General features: G+C 40.1%; 1 protein-coding gene across 1 annotated transcript in view; it reads left to right on the top strand.

The window, feature by feature from the left end:
- Window positions 1–15634, top strand: part of pth2ra (parathyroid hormone 2 receptor a) — an 80865-nt gene that overhangs the window by 7587 nt on the left and 57644 nt on the right. The window contains exons 2-5 of the mRNA XM_026144345.1: window positions 3566–3671; window positions 8345–8455; window positions 9128–9252; window positions 12864–12961. Of these exons, the coding sequence (XP_026000130.1) occupies window positions 3566–3671; window positions 8345–8455; window positions 9128–9252; window positions 12864–12961 (440 nt within the window). The remainder of the gene's footprint in view (window positions 1–3565; window positions 3672–8344; window positions 8456–9127; window positions 9253–12863; window positions 12962–15634) is intronic.

Here is a 15634-nt window from a genome sequence, read left to right as displayed (position 1 = left end):
GATGGCTTAAAGCTGTAATGACGTCTTTTTTTTAGATTTTCAGTGAATGTCAGGCTTGGGTTTGGAAAACTGGAATAATCACATAAAAGGATGTTAAAAGTTTGAGGAGTACATCTGAGAGGTCTTAGATTTCTGTAAGAAGTGAAGCAAATTATGAGAGTGGAAATGTACGGAGCCTGCAGGGGACATGGGAGAAAAAAACTTAAGATGGACTTTTGCGAGATCTCGCAAAAGTTTTAGCCGCATTCTTCGGCCTTCGACCTCCCGTTAGCTCGAAGCTAACGGGAGGTCGAGACCTACTACAGCCGGGAGGAGCACCGCTTTCCCGGCACATCGTGCCTCGACCTCCCGGTTGGCTTCAAGCCGGCATCCGAAGATTGCGGCTAAAACTTTTGCGAGATCTCGAGTTAGTTTTGCGAGATCCCGAGTTTGTTTTGTGAGATCTCGCAAAAGTCCGTCTTAATTTTTTTTCTCCCATGTCGCCTGCGGGGCTCCGTAGAAATGAGACATTAACTGGAAGTGAAGTATATGGAAATCAATGTGAAAAGAAGAAACAAACAAAAAAAGATTGAAAATCACTGAAAGAATGACTGGAATCCACTGATTCTGGACCTTTTCTTACGTTTTGAGGAATAAAGCAAGCATACTGTTAATATAAAAGTAAATAAAGGCAAAAATCGATTTTTCTTTTTGTTTAGACTCGTATAAGAAGTCAATCAAAACTGATGTCGGGGTTTTAAAAGAAGCTTTTAGGAAATATGTGTGAGTGATATGCCTGTTTTAGTCATGTCAGAAGCATCACTTCAGAGAGAGCTCTCTCTCTCTTTGGTCACTTCTTCACTTTGGTCCAAACTATAACAAAACAGTCTCGACTGGATCGACTTCCAGACATGCACCCTGTTATGCAAATCTGATAGCAGTTTGACATGTGAGTATGATGTCTGAATAACAATCCTGGTCACGTTTGGGGAAGAATCGTGACAGCAATCTTACCAGGTCACATGTATATTTTCTGTATCAGCCTCAAAATGGAAAGCATGTTGGACTTGCATAAAGAAAAAGGCTGTGGCAGAAAGAGAGAGCAAAACAAAAAGGAATGCAAATGTTTTACATTAAAAAACTCTAATACATTTGTTATCTCAGTCATTTTCACTTCTACAGAAAGAAATCATTTAAATAAATTAGGAAAAGCAGTGTTAAGAAAGGGCGATTTAAGTTTTTGGGCGAATCATCTTTTCATAAGTCATAAGTGTAATAATCTCACCAGCACATTCTTTATATATTTTTCATTTTCATTCATGCCAAGTGTTAAATGTATAAATATGCAAGGCCTAAACTTTTGGCAACGTGTGAGTAGCTGAAGAGTGAATCTATATTATTGCTCGTCTCCAAGAATTTATGCACCACAAAAAATCTGCTTTAAATTCTGCATTGATTGATGAAAGTGAGGCAAAAATTGAATCGAGGACTCTCCATGAGAAGAGATGTCACCCAAAATTCTCCCCACACTAGCTTTGCAAGGTTGGATCTCATTTCATTGATCTTATTGCAGCTTTTGATACATTCTCCCACCACACCGTCCGCTATAGATTAGTCTCTAATGGCATAAACAGTCACTCGCATGGTTTTCTCGTACCTCTCCGGCTGTTCAGTTTGTGCAAATAAATATATATATATATCAGTATAATTCAGATTATTGTGGTGTGCCTCGAGGCTCTGTCCCGGGGGCTTTGCTCTTCAATATTTATCTTCTACCTCTCTGCAATATTTTCAGGTGATATAACACTCATTTCTGTTTATCTTCCAAACCCACTGCTATTCTCCCTCCACGTCTCTTTCTGATTGTTTAGTTAAAATTAAAGTTTGGTTTACTCATAATTTTCTTTAACTTAATAATAATGAAAATATAATTTATTTTTATTGCCATAAAATCGATGTGGTTTAAATCTATTAGTTATTCATTAACTATTAATTAAGAACATTAAGAGCTGGATGGCCTGAAAGCCATAATCTGAGATCCTTCCCAGATGCCTTAATGCCCACTCGCATCCTGGGCCATTTGACCTCAGCAAATCACATGATAGGCCAGCACAGGCATCTAGTATCCGTAGTTTCAGGTGCTGCACGTCTCGTATCTTCACCCCATAGACAATTGCCTTCAGATGACCCCAAAGATAAAAGTCTAACGGGGTCAGATCGGGAGACCTTGGGGGCCATTCAACTGGCCCACGACGACCAATCCACTTTCCAGGAAACTGTTCATCTATGGCACCCATAATGTGGTGGTGCACCATCTTGCTGGAAAAACTCAGGGAACGTGCCAGCTTCAGTGCATAAAGAGGGAAACACATCATCATGTAGCAATTTCAAATATCCAGAGGCCTTGAGGTTTCCATTGATGAAGAATGGACCCACTATCGTTGTACCCCATATACCACACCAAACCATCACTTTTGTTGTTCCAACAGTCTTGGAGGATCCATCCAATGTGGGTTAGTGTCAGACCAATAGCGGTGGTTTTGTTTGTTAACTTCACCATTCACATAAAAGTTTGCCTCATCACTGAACAAAATCTTCTGCGTGAACTGAGGGTCCTGTTCCAGTTTTTGTTTTGCCCATTCTGCAAATTCTGTGCGCCGATTTGGGTCGTCCTCGTTGAGATGCTGCAGTAGCTGGAGTTTGTAAGGGTGCCATCTGTGAGTAGCTAATATCTGCCGAAGGGATGTTGGACTAATGCCACTCTCCAGTGACATGCGGCGAGTGCTACGCTGTGGGCTCTTGCTGAATGAAGCTAGGACAGCCACTGATGTTTCTTCATTAGTGACAGTTTTCTTGCGTCCACATTTTGGCAAATCCAACACTGAACCAGTTTCACCAAACTTAGCAAGCAGTTTGCTGACTGTAGCATGGGAGATGGGTGGTCTCGTAGGGGGTCTTGCATTGAAATCTGCTGCAATGACCTGGTTACTGCGTTCACCAGATATCAACACAATTTCGCTCCTCACGTGTTAACCTCTTTGACATGTCAATGGCTGTGAACAAAGAGAAACTTGTAAATAACTCATGAAAGAATAAAGTTACGCTGAAACCAAGCACACCATTGTTTTTCTTGTGACATTACCAATAAGTTTGATGTGTCACATGGCCCTCTTCCTATTGAAAAAACAAAAGTTGTATCCAAGATGGCCGACTTCTAAATGGCCACCATGGTCACCACCCATCTTGAGGAGTTTGCCCCCTCACATATACTAATGTGCCACAAACAGGACTTTAATATCACCAACCATTCCCATGTTATTACGGTGTATCCATATAAATGGCCCACCCTGTACAATACCTATAAAGAAGTCGCTTTACATGCATCAAAGAGTTTCTAATTTTAAAATTCACATAATTTTTTATATATGCTCAGTTCAAGATTAAAATCAAAGACCTGGGGCAGAGCAGGTCTGGCCCACAGCACGCAGGAAGATGTTCCCAGTGTTGTTGAAATTTCAGGAAATGGTGACTTACAGTCATGTATGCACAGGGTCAAAGATCTGATCGTGTTTGCTGTGCTCCACAGATGGGGTTTGATGGGCCGCTCTCTGCACAGGAGCAGATGTACATCCTGTATGAAATCAAAATGCAGTGCTACCAGAATCTCTCCAACACTGAACCAGGAACCACAGGTACAAACCATACACGCAGATACAGTCGCTGCAAAACAACACTCAACTCATTTGAGCTTAGCTGAAACATCAACACTTTAAATTGTATGATGGGGGAAAAATTAGGACGATTCCAAAAATAATGGAATCAATACTTTTGATTAAACATCTTTTCCCAACTGTCAGTAAACAGGGAAAATTAAAACAAAAGGAAATCAATATTTGATGTGACCACAAACTCTTCTGCACTCCTTATCTCAATTAAGGATGCTCAGTGCTCAGAGAGCAGAAAGGAGGGAGTCGTATTTGTATATGGAGCTTCCACTTTTGCAAGCAAAAAATTGACGAGTATCTAAAAGTGATTCTTACAACCTAAACCCAGGATTTAAAGCACACCCTCTGGCTTCTGTAACCCGGTTGGGTAACAGGGGATGTGCTCAAACAGCCAATAACATAACATTTGTGCTACATATGTGATAATCTGTTGTAAGATCTGTTTGCATTTAATTCAACTTTGCAGAGCTGATAAGAAATTAAATCAATAAAATCAAAAGGATGTTTCAAGGACATTTGAACTAAAGACAGTTTTGTTTTTTATTTTTCCTTTACAGTATATTATATATAAACCAATTATTTATATAATCATTTGTTTTCAACTTGAAACTCTCGTTTGTTCAGCTTTCATAACCAGTGATTATGCAAGTATTTAACAGAATAATAGAGGCTAACATTTCTGTGCTCTTTAATGAGTAATTTCAATTAAAACACCACATGTTTGGAATCAATTTGAAATCAGAGCTGCAGCAGCAAATGAGCCAGCATGCTCCATCAGAAGTGGGCGCAGCTTACCCCTCAGCCTTCAGCACCAGACCTGGGCAGACTGCAGGGTGTACATTTCTCTCTCTGGATGTTTTTGTGCTTTTTTGCCTCTTTATTTTCCAGGTGGCAGGTGCATAATCACTGATGGACAGTTGGTCTTGTCTTCCAGAATACATAAAATATTAAACTGCTGATTTTAAATAGTTTTTTGAAAGAACTCTTTTCTTTTTGTTATGTCACCAACGGCAGCTGTGAGTGTGCCCTGAGTCTGTCCTATAGGTCCTGTGGGCTGACATTGATTTATTGTCCCAGATGTTTAGCACTGGGCTCAGACTATTTCTGTTCCACAGAGCTTTTAGTGAAACAGAAGAGTATGACTGTGTCTTTTAATGTTGCACGTTACAAAACATACACAGGAAGTAAAGCTGCTGTGTAGGGAGCCCTTTTCAGTATTTCAGGCTCGTCTTCATTCTTTTGATCCAGAATGAAAATCAGAGGGCAAACAGTCTCAGATTGTGTTGAGGTGCACGCACACAGAGCTCTTCAACATCCCAAATCAACTTTCACATAGTTTTGCTTTTATAGCTCACATCACCCGTATTATGTGACATCTTGAGATATGAGTGAAAATATAGTTTTCAATGCAGATGAGGCAGATCTGAAAGGTGTTAGATTAATGCCTGCCTGCTGTAATGTTATTTCAGCCAGTGTGATTTAGGCTCTAACAGAAACGTCAGCAGACTTTCTGCATCCTGGTTGATTCCCACATCTGGCTTTGTGTCAAATTCTTCCCTTTGGGCTTTAATTGATGTCATTTATAATATGCACCATTATCCCCATATCTAAATGATTTAGTCTCACGCCTCCCTGTGATGTCAGGAGCTGCCATTAAACCTTTGGCCTTCTAACACATTCAGAAACTGTTGTTCCATCTATTTCCTTTCAGATCTAAATAGCAATTAAACGTGTAAGTGGCTTTTAATGAAGGATGGTCAGTGAATCTGTTTTTTTGGCTACTCGCTAAATAAACAAGTCACAGATTTTGTTTCCTGTTGAAAGGGTGTTTGGAAAAACTTGCCTGCTGAGGCAGTAATTAGATGTCATTAAAAAAGAAAGCAAGAGTGAATAGTTTGAATTGAATCCAGGCTCAGTCACTGTAATTGAAATTATACAATAGGGCTGTGCGATATGACCAAAATCTCATATCCAGATATTAAGACATCTACTGTTGATAACGATATAAATCACAAAAATGCAACATTTTCTGTAAATTCTGTGAATCTCGGGCAGCTCGACTTGCGTGAAGTGTTTCCAGCTGGGCGTCGTGTACCTCAGGGGTCTCGAACTCCAGGCCTCGAGGGCCGGTGTCCTGCAGGTTTTAGATGTGTCCTTGATCCAACACAGCGGATTTAAATGGCTAAATTACCTCCTCAACATGTCTTGAAGTTCTCCAGAGTCCTGGTAATGAACTAATCATTTGAATCAGGTGTGTTGACCTAGGGTGAGATCTAAAATCTGCAGGACACCGGCCCTCGAGGCCTGGAGTTCAAGACCCCTGGTGTACCTGGAGTCGAGTGTTTTAACCAATGCATGAAACGATACATTTTTAGACATAAGTTGTAACGGCCGCTGTTTTCTTTGTGAGTATTTATTACACGGCGTGCTGCGGGGAAAAGCCTGTTCTAACGTTTGAGTCTAAGGTTTATTTTTTAGCACCCGACGGCTCTTTTTTTGCTTCTCATCCGTAAACACTCTGCATCTTTCATGTCATTCAGTTTATTTTGAAAAGTCTCAACAGGATCTTGAGCTTTATTGTGAAAGGTTTATGTGGAACAAACGGACACGCGGTGGTTTTACCGTCGTTGTTGCTAACGACAACGCATAAAAACAAACGCTTGTCCGTCTGTAGTGTGGTTATATTAAATATAAGAGAAAGAGAGAACTTTAAGAAATTAATATAGCCACTACAGTGACCATCAAAATGATGAAAAAATATTGCCGTTAACATTTTATTTTGCGACACCACAAAACAAACGATTGCGTAAAATGAAACGATAGATGTTTTTATATCGTTATATCGAACAGCCCTATTATAATATTACAGGAACACTTAAATCACACATCAGGTGATGACAACTGAAAACCTCAACTCGTGTCTGTAATTTGATTAGAACAAAATGACACAACAGCAGTCAGTGGAAGCTGAAATCATCAACCCTTTGAGGTGTGGATTAAAAGTTTAGATGATCAAGTGTTCATTTAATGGTTTTTCATCAGAGATTCTCATCTATATTAAGATGATTTCTTGGCTGCACATTCCAATGTGGCTCTGTTGGATTGATACAGTGAACTCTTTTGACTTATTAAGCACAAAGAGACAAAGAGAAAACAAAACAAATAAAACGATAAAGCAGATGCACGAACACCACAAAACAAGGTTAGACACATAATTACCCGAATCTCTGTTTGGATAGGAAGGTCTTTATCTGTTTTTAAAGCCTTCTCTGAATTCATAACAAAAAGCTTAGGGCAATGAGGAAACTCATTCTGGAGTGTCCAAGTCGTCACCACCGCAAAGGCCCGACACCACAAAGAGTCGGGCCTTTAAAACTGCTGTTTTAACCTCCTAGGACCTGGCATCCACATATGTGGACATCACATTTTAGGTTGTCTAGACCAAAATACAAAATTTTGCTCTACAATGGCCTGATATCCACTTATGAGGACATTATACTGCCACTGTTCTATTGAAATTTAAAACAAATGTCCTCATATGTGGATCTCATTTTTCTCAAACAAAAATCAGGTAAAAACATTCATCAGGTCCCAATCAGCCCAAATAACAAAGAGAAATTAAAAGTGCACACCATGAAAGAATTCGGGTTTTAGGAGATTAAAGGCACAGCAGTAATCTCTGCTCTGAAAACTAAAAAGGAGATCAATAATAAAAGCTCTGAGACCAACTGGGGAGAGCTAATTTTCATGTTTCATAAACCAGTTTGAGATGATTTCGGAGCGTTACCCAGCCATCAGGTGATGGAAACGCTGTGGATGTAAATGGACGGACCTGCTCAGCAACAACGCTCAGGTAGGCTGTGGGATTCAAACAGTGGGTCCAAATAAACATTCGCCACATCGTTTCACCACCAGCCTGAGCCGGTGACCTGGGATGGAGCCACACTTGTTTGTTTTTAAATTAAATTCTGAATCTGAATATCGCAGCAGAAATCGAGACAGTTTTCCAATCTTTTATTGTCTTGTTGTGGCGACACCAAATTATAACCCGTTTCCTGTTCTTAGCTGTCAGGAGCGGCCCCGGTGTGGTTTTCTGCTTCAAGGTTCGGTGTATTATATTCAGAGACGCTTTTCTGCATACCTCAGGTGTGAATAGGGGCTATTTGAGTTCCTGTTGCCTTCCTGTCAGCTTAAAGCAGTTTGGCCATTCTCCTGACATCTGCAAGACATTTGTGCAAAGGAACTGCCGCTCACTGGATGACAGACCTTTGTTGATCTGCTGGCATTTTCTGAGAAAAGCATCTCTTGAACCAACCAGCCTCTCTTGAACCAACAATCATGCCACATTCAAAGTCACTTAAATCCCCTTTCTTTGCTACTTTCATGTTCACTTTGAACAGCAGGTTGTTGTGACCATGTCTACATGGCTAAATGATGTGCCGAGCTGACATTAATGAGCAGTTGAACAGGTGCACCTAACAAAGTGGCCTGTGAGCGTACAAGCCTATTCGCATCACAATGTGAATGGATATATATGATAGAAGTCCATATTCTTGGCATGTAAAACAAACAAGCACACATAGGAAAAACAGAGGGTATCATATCGGTGACGTGTTGACTTCTTCATCTTCTCACTGCAGATGAGGTGTGCCCTCCAGACTGGGACGGTCTGATTTGTTGGCCCCACGGCTCCCCCGGGCTCATCACCAAGGTCCCCTGCCCATCGTACATCTATGACTTCAATCACCAAGGTTAACACTTTTCTTTTCCAGCACCGAATTAGAGCTTAACATGCAAAGAAAAACTCAAACTGTTCAGCGAACATCTAAAACAAGCATTTTCAGCATGACTCGTTATATTCTCAGGTAGCGCGTACAATCCGAAAAAGAGTTTTGAGGATTTTGAAGGTCTTGGACAAGATGAAAGTTTGCTTTTTGAGAAATTTTGCTCTGATGTGTTCTTCACAGAAAAGTGGAACATCATATTTGGTGGATAATTAGTGAAACTTTTTGGTCCTTACAGCAGGATTCTTGAATAATTTCAGCTTCATATTCAGGCCACAAAGAAAAAAAATTAAAGAATTAAAGTGGATCGAACTCTGTCCATCACATCGAGCGTCAACATTAATGTTTTAAATTCAGTCATTAATAGTTTGATTTACATCCGTTCTTTCCCTGATGTGAAAGCCACAATGAATTGAAGGTAAAAAGGTTTTTAAAGGCATTAAAAATGATTTTTTTCCCTTTTATACACGACACAGAACTAAGGTGTAGTTTTTATTATTCATTGTGATTAATAATTTCAGATCACCTGTGTAAGAATAGATGTGTTTGGGCCATTTATGCATTAGTTACTTAAACCTTTTTAAAGGTGTTTTTGTTTGAGTGAAATTATTTTTTATTTTTAAAATGGGCATTTTGTAGGACATGCTTACAGGAAGTGTGACATCAACGGTTCCTGGGTCTTTGTGGAGCAGTGGAACAAAACATGGACCAATTACTCAGAGTGTTTACGCTTTCTCCAGCCCTTCAGTGACGAAGATGGGAGAGTAAGTATCGCTATAAAATATTAAAGTTGCAGCTGTATGTGTGAAATGTTTTCCATTGTGAGTATACAGTAAAAGTCTCCAGCTACCCCTCATTTCTGTACATTTTGCTTCCAAGCAGCCAGACTTTCCCTTAACTTAAGCCTGACGACCTTTCCCGGGTGCATACTGCACGATCACACCACTGCACCACCCTTTTCCCTATTATTAAGGAACTCAACACTGGCTTTGAATCATTCAAACAAAACAAAAAAGGTCCTAAATCAAGAGATGAAGCAACTAGATGTGTCTAAAACAGACAAGAGACAACAAAGAACCAAATTTAAATTGTATCTTTTGACACTTTATTACAAGCAGCCTGTTGCAAAGACACATTTCTTCCTGTTTCTTCAGCTGAAACCATGAAAAATGCCAAAGATAACACAGTTTGACAGGCATGAAATAGTATTTTTACACCAACACGCTGCTATAAGCTGAAAACTTGGCATTGTTGCCTCTTAAAAATTTTAAGGACACTAGACAAGTGGAGAACAAAAGAAGTGACAGGCCTAAAAACGATCCACTGCAGATGAACAGTGTCTGAGAGCCACACAGACCCGACGCAGGAGCTGAGAGATGCACCTGAACCTTCAGCTGATCCACCCGCTGTTCACCGAAGCCTCATCAGAAATGGAAGGGTGGCTGTCAAGAAGTCATTTTTAGAGAAGGGAAGCGGGAGGAACGCCTGATGTGTGCTTTAGACAAGAGACAACTGGGCTGGAAGTCAGTGGAGTGATGAATCTAAATTTGAAAATATTTGGTTCAGATCTTCATCGGTTTGTCTGTAGGAGGTCTGGGGAGGTACACCGAGTATCTACACTTGTCTGTAACACTCTGTGATGGGTTGGAGCTGGATTTCAGCCAGTGTTGCTGGAGAGCTTGTTAAAACGACTGAAAATATGAACGCAGAAAAGTACCATTAGATTTAGATCTACAGTGTAATCCTATCTGGAAAGCATCTGATTTCAGCATTCAGGCTGTGCTGAAGAAAAAAGCAGCCATACAATTTCTTTGACTTTTAAGCTCTTTCAAAATGTACAAACTGTGCTTTCACCTCACATACTGTTTCCATGTTTCGATAAATTGCTGCCATATCTTCCATTTTCCCATCTGAATGTAAATAAACGAGGGGTGAATCAAGCCTCGCGCAGTGTTGCACACAGGTCAATAAACATACATAGAGCAGACCTCTGTGAATAAGCCTGGATGTTCTCTGAAACATCTGCTGCCCCGTCTGCTCCATCTTACACAAACATCTGTTTTGTGGTGCAGAGCTTCATATTCTTACCTCGAGTGTCTAACAACCAAACAGCTCCTCATCCTCCGAAGCTCACGTTCTCACCCTTTTTACTTGTTATCCTTTAACACAGCTTTCAGGCTCTCATCACAGGCTGCATATTTATGAGTTGTTAGCTGTTCATTATGTGTTCCTTCTCAGGTTGTAGAAGAAAAATGATTAAAGGAAATCTGAAATACTGCTAACTTTTGTACAGCAGGATTATGACAGTCTTATTTTCTACTCAGTAATCAGCTCCAAAAAGCATTTCTTACATCCTCTACGGTACCGTCCGCCCAGATATGCCCCCCCAATAAAATACAAAGCAGACATTTGATAAGGAAACCAAACAAAGTGTTCTCAGAAGCTGGTGACTAATCATATAGCAGAATTATTTCAGGACAAATGAGGACACTGTGCTCCAAGCAACCAAAAAATAAATAAAATTTAAAAACATGTAATCATTCAGACAGTCTGCATCTCTTGAAGCTCAAACATATTAATCAATAAAGCCTAGCATCCGCCATAGTGATTAGTGTGCTGTTTGGTATGATTCATTCTGAAAATATCAATTTTAACTGCAGATTTTGATATTTTAGCCATTTGAAGGCAGAAAAGGATACAAAATCTCAATAATTGGAGAAGTTTTCATCTCGCCATCCGTCTGTTTACAGCCATTTAAATTCTCATATTTCATCTAAAAGTTACTTTCAGTTACTTTTCCCCTTTCCTTGTTTTGCCTGCTACACATATAAGATGTTAATCAATTCAATTTTATTTATACAGCGCGAAATCACAGCAACAGTCGCCTCAAGGCACTTTATATTGTAAGGCAGACCCTACAATAATACATACAGAGACAAACCCAACAATCATATGACCCCCTATGAATAAGCACTTTGGCGACAGTGGGAAGGAAAAACTCCCTTTTAACAGGAAGAAACCTCCAACAGAACCAGGCTCAGGGAGGGGCGGGGCCATCTGCTGCGACTGGGTGGGGTGAGAGAAGGAAGACTGGATAAAAACATGCTGTGGAAGAGAGACAGAGATGAATAATAAATGGATTATCCAACCTGACACTACATTAGTGACATTAATATGCCTTCACGTCACCTTTTAAAGCAGCATTTGTAAGTGTATTCACACACATATTCACACAGCAGACAGATAAATGGAGCATCATTAGTATTTGGACTCGTTACCATGTGTTTTCTTAGGTCTTTTGTCTCTAACAGCTCCAGGGGGAAATATTTGACTTTTTAGCTGCTAACTGCTGCTGTGTTCACCGGCTAATTGCCAGCTTTGGATGCCTCATGTCAGGAGTGGGTGTACTGTAGTAGGAAACAAAAAGTAGTCGACGTGCTGCTGCAGAGACTTTGCTTTACTGAGACACTTGAGTTTGGAGGAGTGACAAATTGCAGCCGAGTGATAACAGATAACAAGCTTCCATTCAGTGTTGAATTATAGAAAGTTGGGCTGTTTCCATGAAAACAATAAAAAAATAGTAACTTTATAAATAAAAAAGTTTGCCTCTCCAACCTGCTAAAAGCTCTCCACAAACTTGCTTTAGATAGAAGAATCAAATCTACAAGCCTCCGAGTCCTTCATCCAACTTGGCTCGATTGCAGCTTTTGTGAAATCACAACTGACTTTGAGCGACTGGTACAGCTTTTTAACGATAAGCCTAACATGTGCTTAATATCTCAAATTTAGTTTGAGGCGTGTTTAACAAAAAGACTTCCAGGTCTGTCGCTTTATAAATGATGGATCAGCTCAGCCTTAATTTCCCTCCATCATCATTTTTCTTTACAAAGAATTAAAATCTTGTCAAGAAAATTAATAATTCTCTTATAAAATTAGCCTTTTAATTTCACTCCACACAGCTTTTCATATTCAACCTATTCATCTAAGCAACCACACTAGCCTGGGGATGTCATCTGCTCTGAAAATAAAACATTACCAGGAAGAGAGACTTATAGCCATCTTTTGTTTTTGGTATCAGCTGGATCTTCTGGCTGCTTTGAGCCTAACCACTCCTCGTAGAGATTACATTATCTTAGATTTCCAGGGAATGGATTTGCTGCTAAAACTCCTGAAGTAATTTCTACTCTATCAAAGATTAGGGATGTAATGCTGACTCATTTTTCTGTTTTAATTAAACTCCATTCGTGCTGGGCTTCCATGTTCTCATTGCAGCCCCGTTTTTTCCACCATACCATTGTGAATCATGATTGTGTAAATTGTACCAGTCTTGTTCAGAAGTTGACTAAATAGGAAATGTCTCTCTTTCTTGTCACAGCAAGACTTCTTTGAGCGGCTGTACGTCATGTATACCATTGGCTATGCCGTGTCCTTCAGCTCTCTGCTAGTGGCCATCATGATCATTGGATACTTCCGGTAAGAGAGCAGTTTTTGTTTTTGCTTAAATCATAAACTGCAGTTTGTCAAATCTGAGCTTCTGCAGATAGAAAACACATCAGTGGGAGCCGGACTCCTGCTGCACATCCTGCTTTGGATTCTGAAAATCAGCAGTGGCAGGAACTTAAAAATAACAGCAACATTTAATGCCTTACTGACTTGAACTTTACAGGTTATGAAAATTCCCCAGCAGCCGGGATATTTATATTCTTGTGATGCCTCTGTCAGCTCCCTTGTCAGCTGGAATATTTGTGTCCTGTTGCCTCATGTACCGTTTCGAACCACATCTAGAGGATGCAGAGTTGAGTATACTTCAAATGGCAGAATGCTAATTAGTCTAATTTAGAGTGTGGTGATGGGGACGCTGCCGTCTCACACATCTGCATATGGAAATGTAAGATGTGCTCATTACAGATCTAAACTAAAACACATCCACTCTACTGGACATGTTAGAGATTAGCAGAATAAATAATGACTCATCTGTATGTCCACATGAGACAAGTAGAGATCATTTTATGTGCAGTGTTGACGTTCAGCGGCAGTGCAGCAGTAGATGTAGCAAAACTGACCTTCAGGAGCCAAGATTTTCCCTTAGCAATTATTTTAGAACCACAGCCACATTTTTGAAAGTTTCGACAGTTGATGTAAATTTTTTACTTTGTCCTGTCGTATTGGAGCGTAGATATGAGTACCCAGAACGCAGCTTTCAGAGGCAGAATGGACAGAACAAAAATGTGAGCCGTGTCTCATCAAAGCCCAAAAATAACAAATCCAAAAGAGAACAGAGTCCAAAATGCAAAGTAACTAAAGCCAAGAAGAGCAGAGAGGGAAACATGCAGGGAGGCTGCAAGAAGACAAATACTATAAATACACACAAGGAACAGGTGAGGGGGATTACACAGGCGAGCTCAATCATGATAAACACAAAGTGGAAGTAAAACTAATCAATGCCATGAAGGGAAATCAGGCTGGAAAATAAAAGAGGAAATAGAAAACTACTAGACACAGATACTGAAACATTAAGAGGCACGGGCGAACAGAGAGGGCAAATGTATAAGCGTAGGGAAATGAGACGGACAAACGACAAAGAACGAAAGATTGAAGGAACATAATGGAAAATTTAAGACCCCTGCTTCTCCGGGTCAAGCTGACCGTGCCGAATGAAAGGCTCTGACATGCTGTCATATTCTGTCTCCATGTAATCTTTCAGAAATACCACGTGTTGATGTACGAGTTATCTTTTATTACACAGCGCTCGGACCATGGCAGAAAGATAGCTTGTCTGTATAAATATTCTAGGCTTGCAGTCCCTCTTGGTCAAAATGCAGGCTACTGGCATGTTGTTTGACCCCTTTGCAAAGGTAAATGAAACTCACAAAGGCATCCTGTGTTCCTCAACAGGAACTTTGCAAGAAAAACTCAAAATAGGAACTGACACTTATTATAAACCAGGAATAAAAAACTGGACAATCATAAACAAACTAAGAACACTAAGAAATCAATCAGAAAATACCAGAAATATGAGAACATACTAAACAATATACACAAGGACACAGGGAGCCATTCTTATCTGGCTATAAGGTTAGCATACAAGTCACATCCTGTGTAGTGTCATGCAAACACATCCCTAATTACCAGATCCAAGAATTCAAAACAAAGTCGTGCACACTTCCCCTCCAGTTCGTCATTCCCTGCATCGCCATCTGCACAGAGCTTGGATCCTGGTAAGCAGTCAATACCATGCCAACTGTTGCAAACAGCCTGGCTGGAAAGACTGAGAATTAGATTTTGGTGGGACTGAGTGTGAAAGGGGCAATCTCTCTGTTGATACGGTGTACTGTTGAAGTTGTAAATACACTGTAAACATCGACTTGTGCCTTCTTCTTGAAAAAGGGATCGGACCGATGGCTAGCTTTAACAAAATATGTGTCAGACTGACTCTGACCAGAACCCCGGCATTTATCCATGACTGCTACAGGTTTTTACATTTGTGATCCAAATAAAGAAAAATAAACGGCCTTGTAGATAAAACACAAATACATAAGAAAGATGTCATCCAAAAGAAATTGTAAATAGTGGTTTTGTAGTAGTTTTTATTTGGATATGTTTCCAAGCTTCTTCTTTTTTTAAATTAAGAAATTAATCTAGAAAAAGTTGCATTTCCTGCGAAAATGCAGTGTGAATGCCGTGTAGTGGAATCTGAAAACAGCAGAAGGAGAACTATCTGCTGAAAATACTTTGTAGAAACTGAAGTCTTTGCTGAAAACCGTTGTATTTGAAAGGGTACACTGAACAATATCAATAAAGCACACTGAGTGCAAGCAGAGAAGACGTGTGACAACAGCCACAGGTAGGATTTGAACCTGCACCACCAGGTCTCACGGCAGCTGCTCATCTCACTGAGCCAAACTAGTTCTTGTCCCAAAGACAGATATGGTGAGAGAAAAAATGTGCAGGGTCCCGAAGAAGCTGAATCGTGCTGAAAAGAGGTGAAGAAGCAGAACTGTATACTCAAAACAGGCAAAAAGGCTGAAATTCTGCTGAAAGAGCAGAAGAGGCTGAAATTGAATTGAAATTGAAAAGAGCGGAACTTGAAGTTTCTGCTGAAAATAGGTGAAGAAAACCGCTGAACAACCTGGAATTTGTGCTGAA

This window comes from Astatotilapia calliptera, chromosome 16, assembly GCF_900246225.1.
Source record: "Astatotilapia calliptera chromosome 16, fAstCal1.2, whole genome shotgun sequence".
In the NCBI taxonomy this organism is placed as follows: Eukaryota; Metazoa; Chordata; class Actinopteri; order Cichliformes; family Cichlidae; genus Astatotilapia; species Astatotilapia calliptera.
This window is presented reverse-complemented; position numbering and strand designations above follow the sequence as displayed.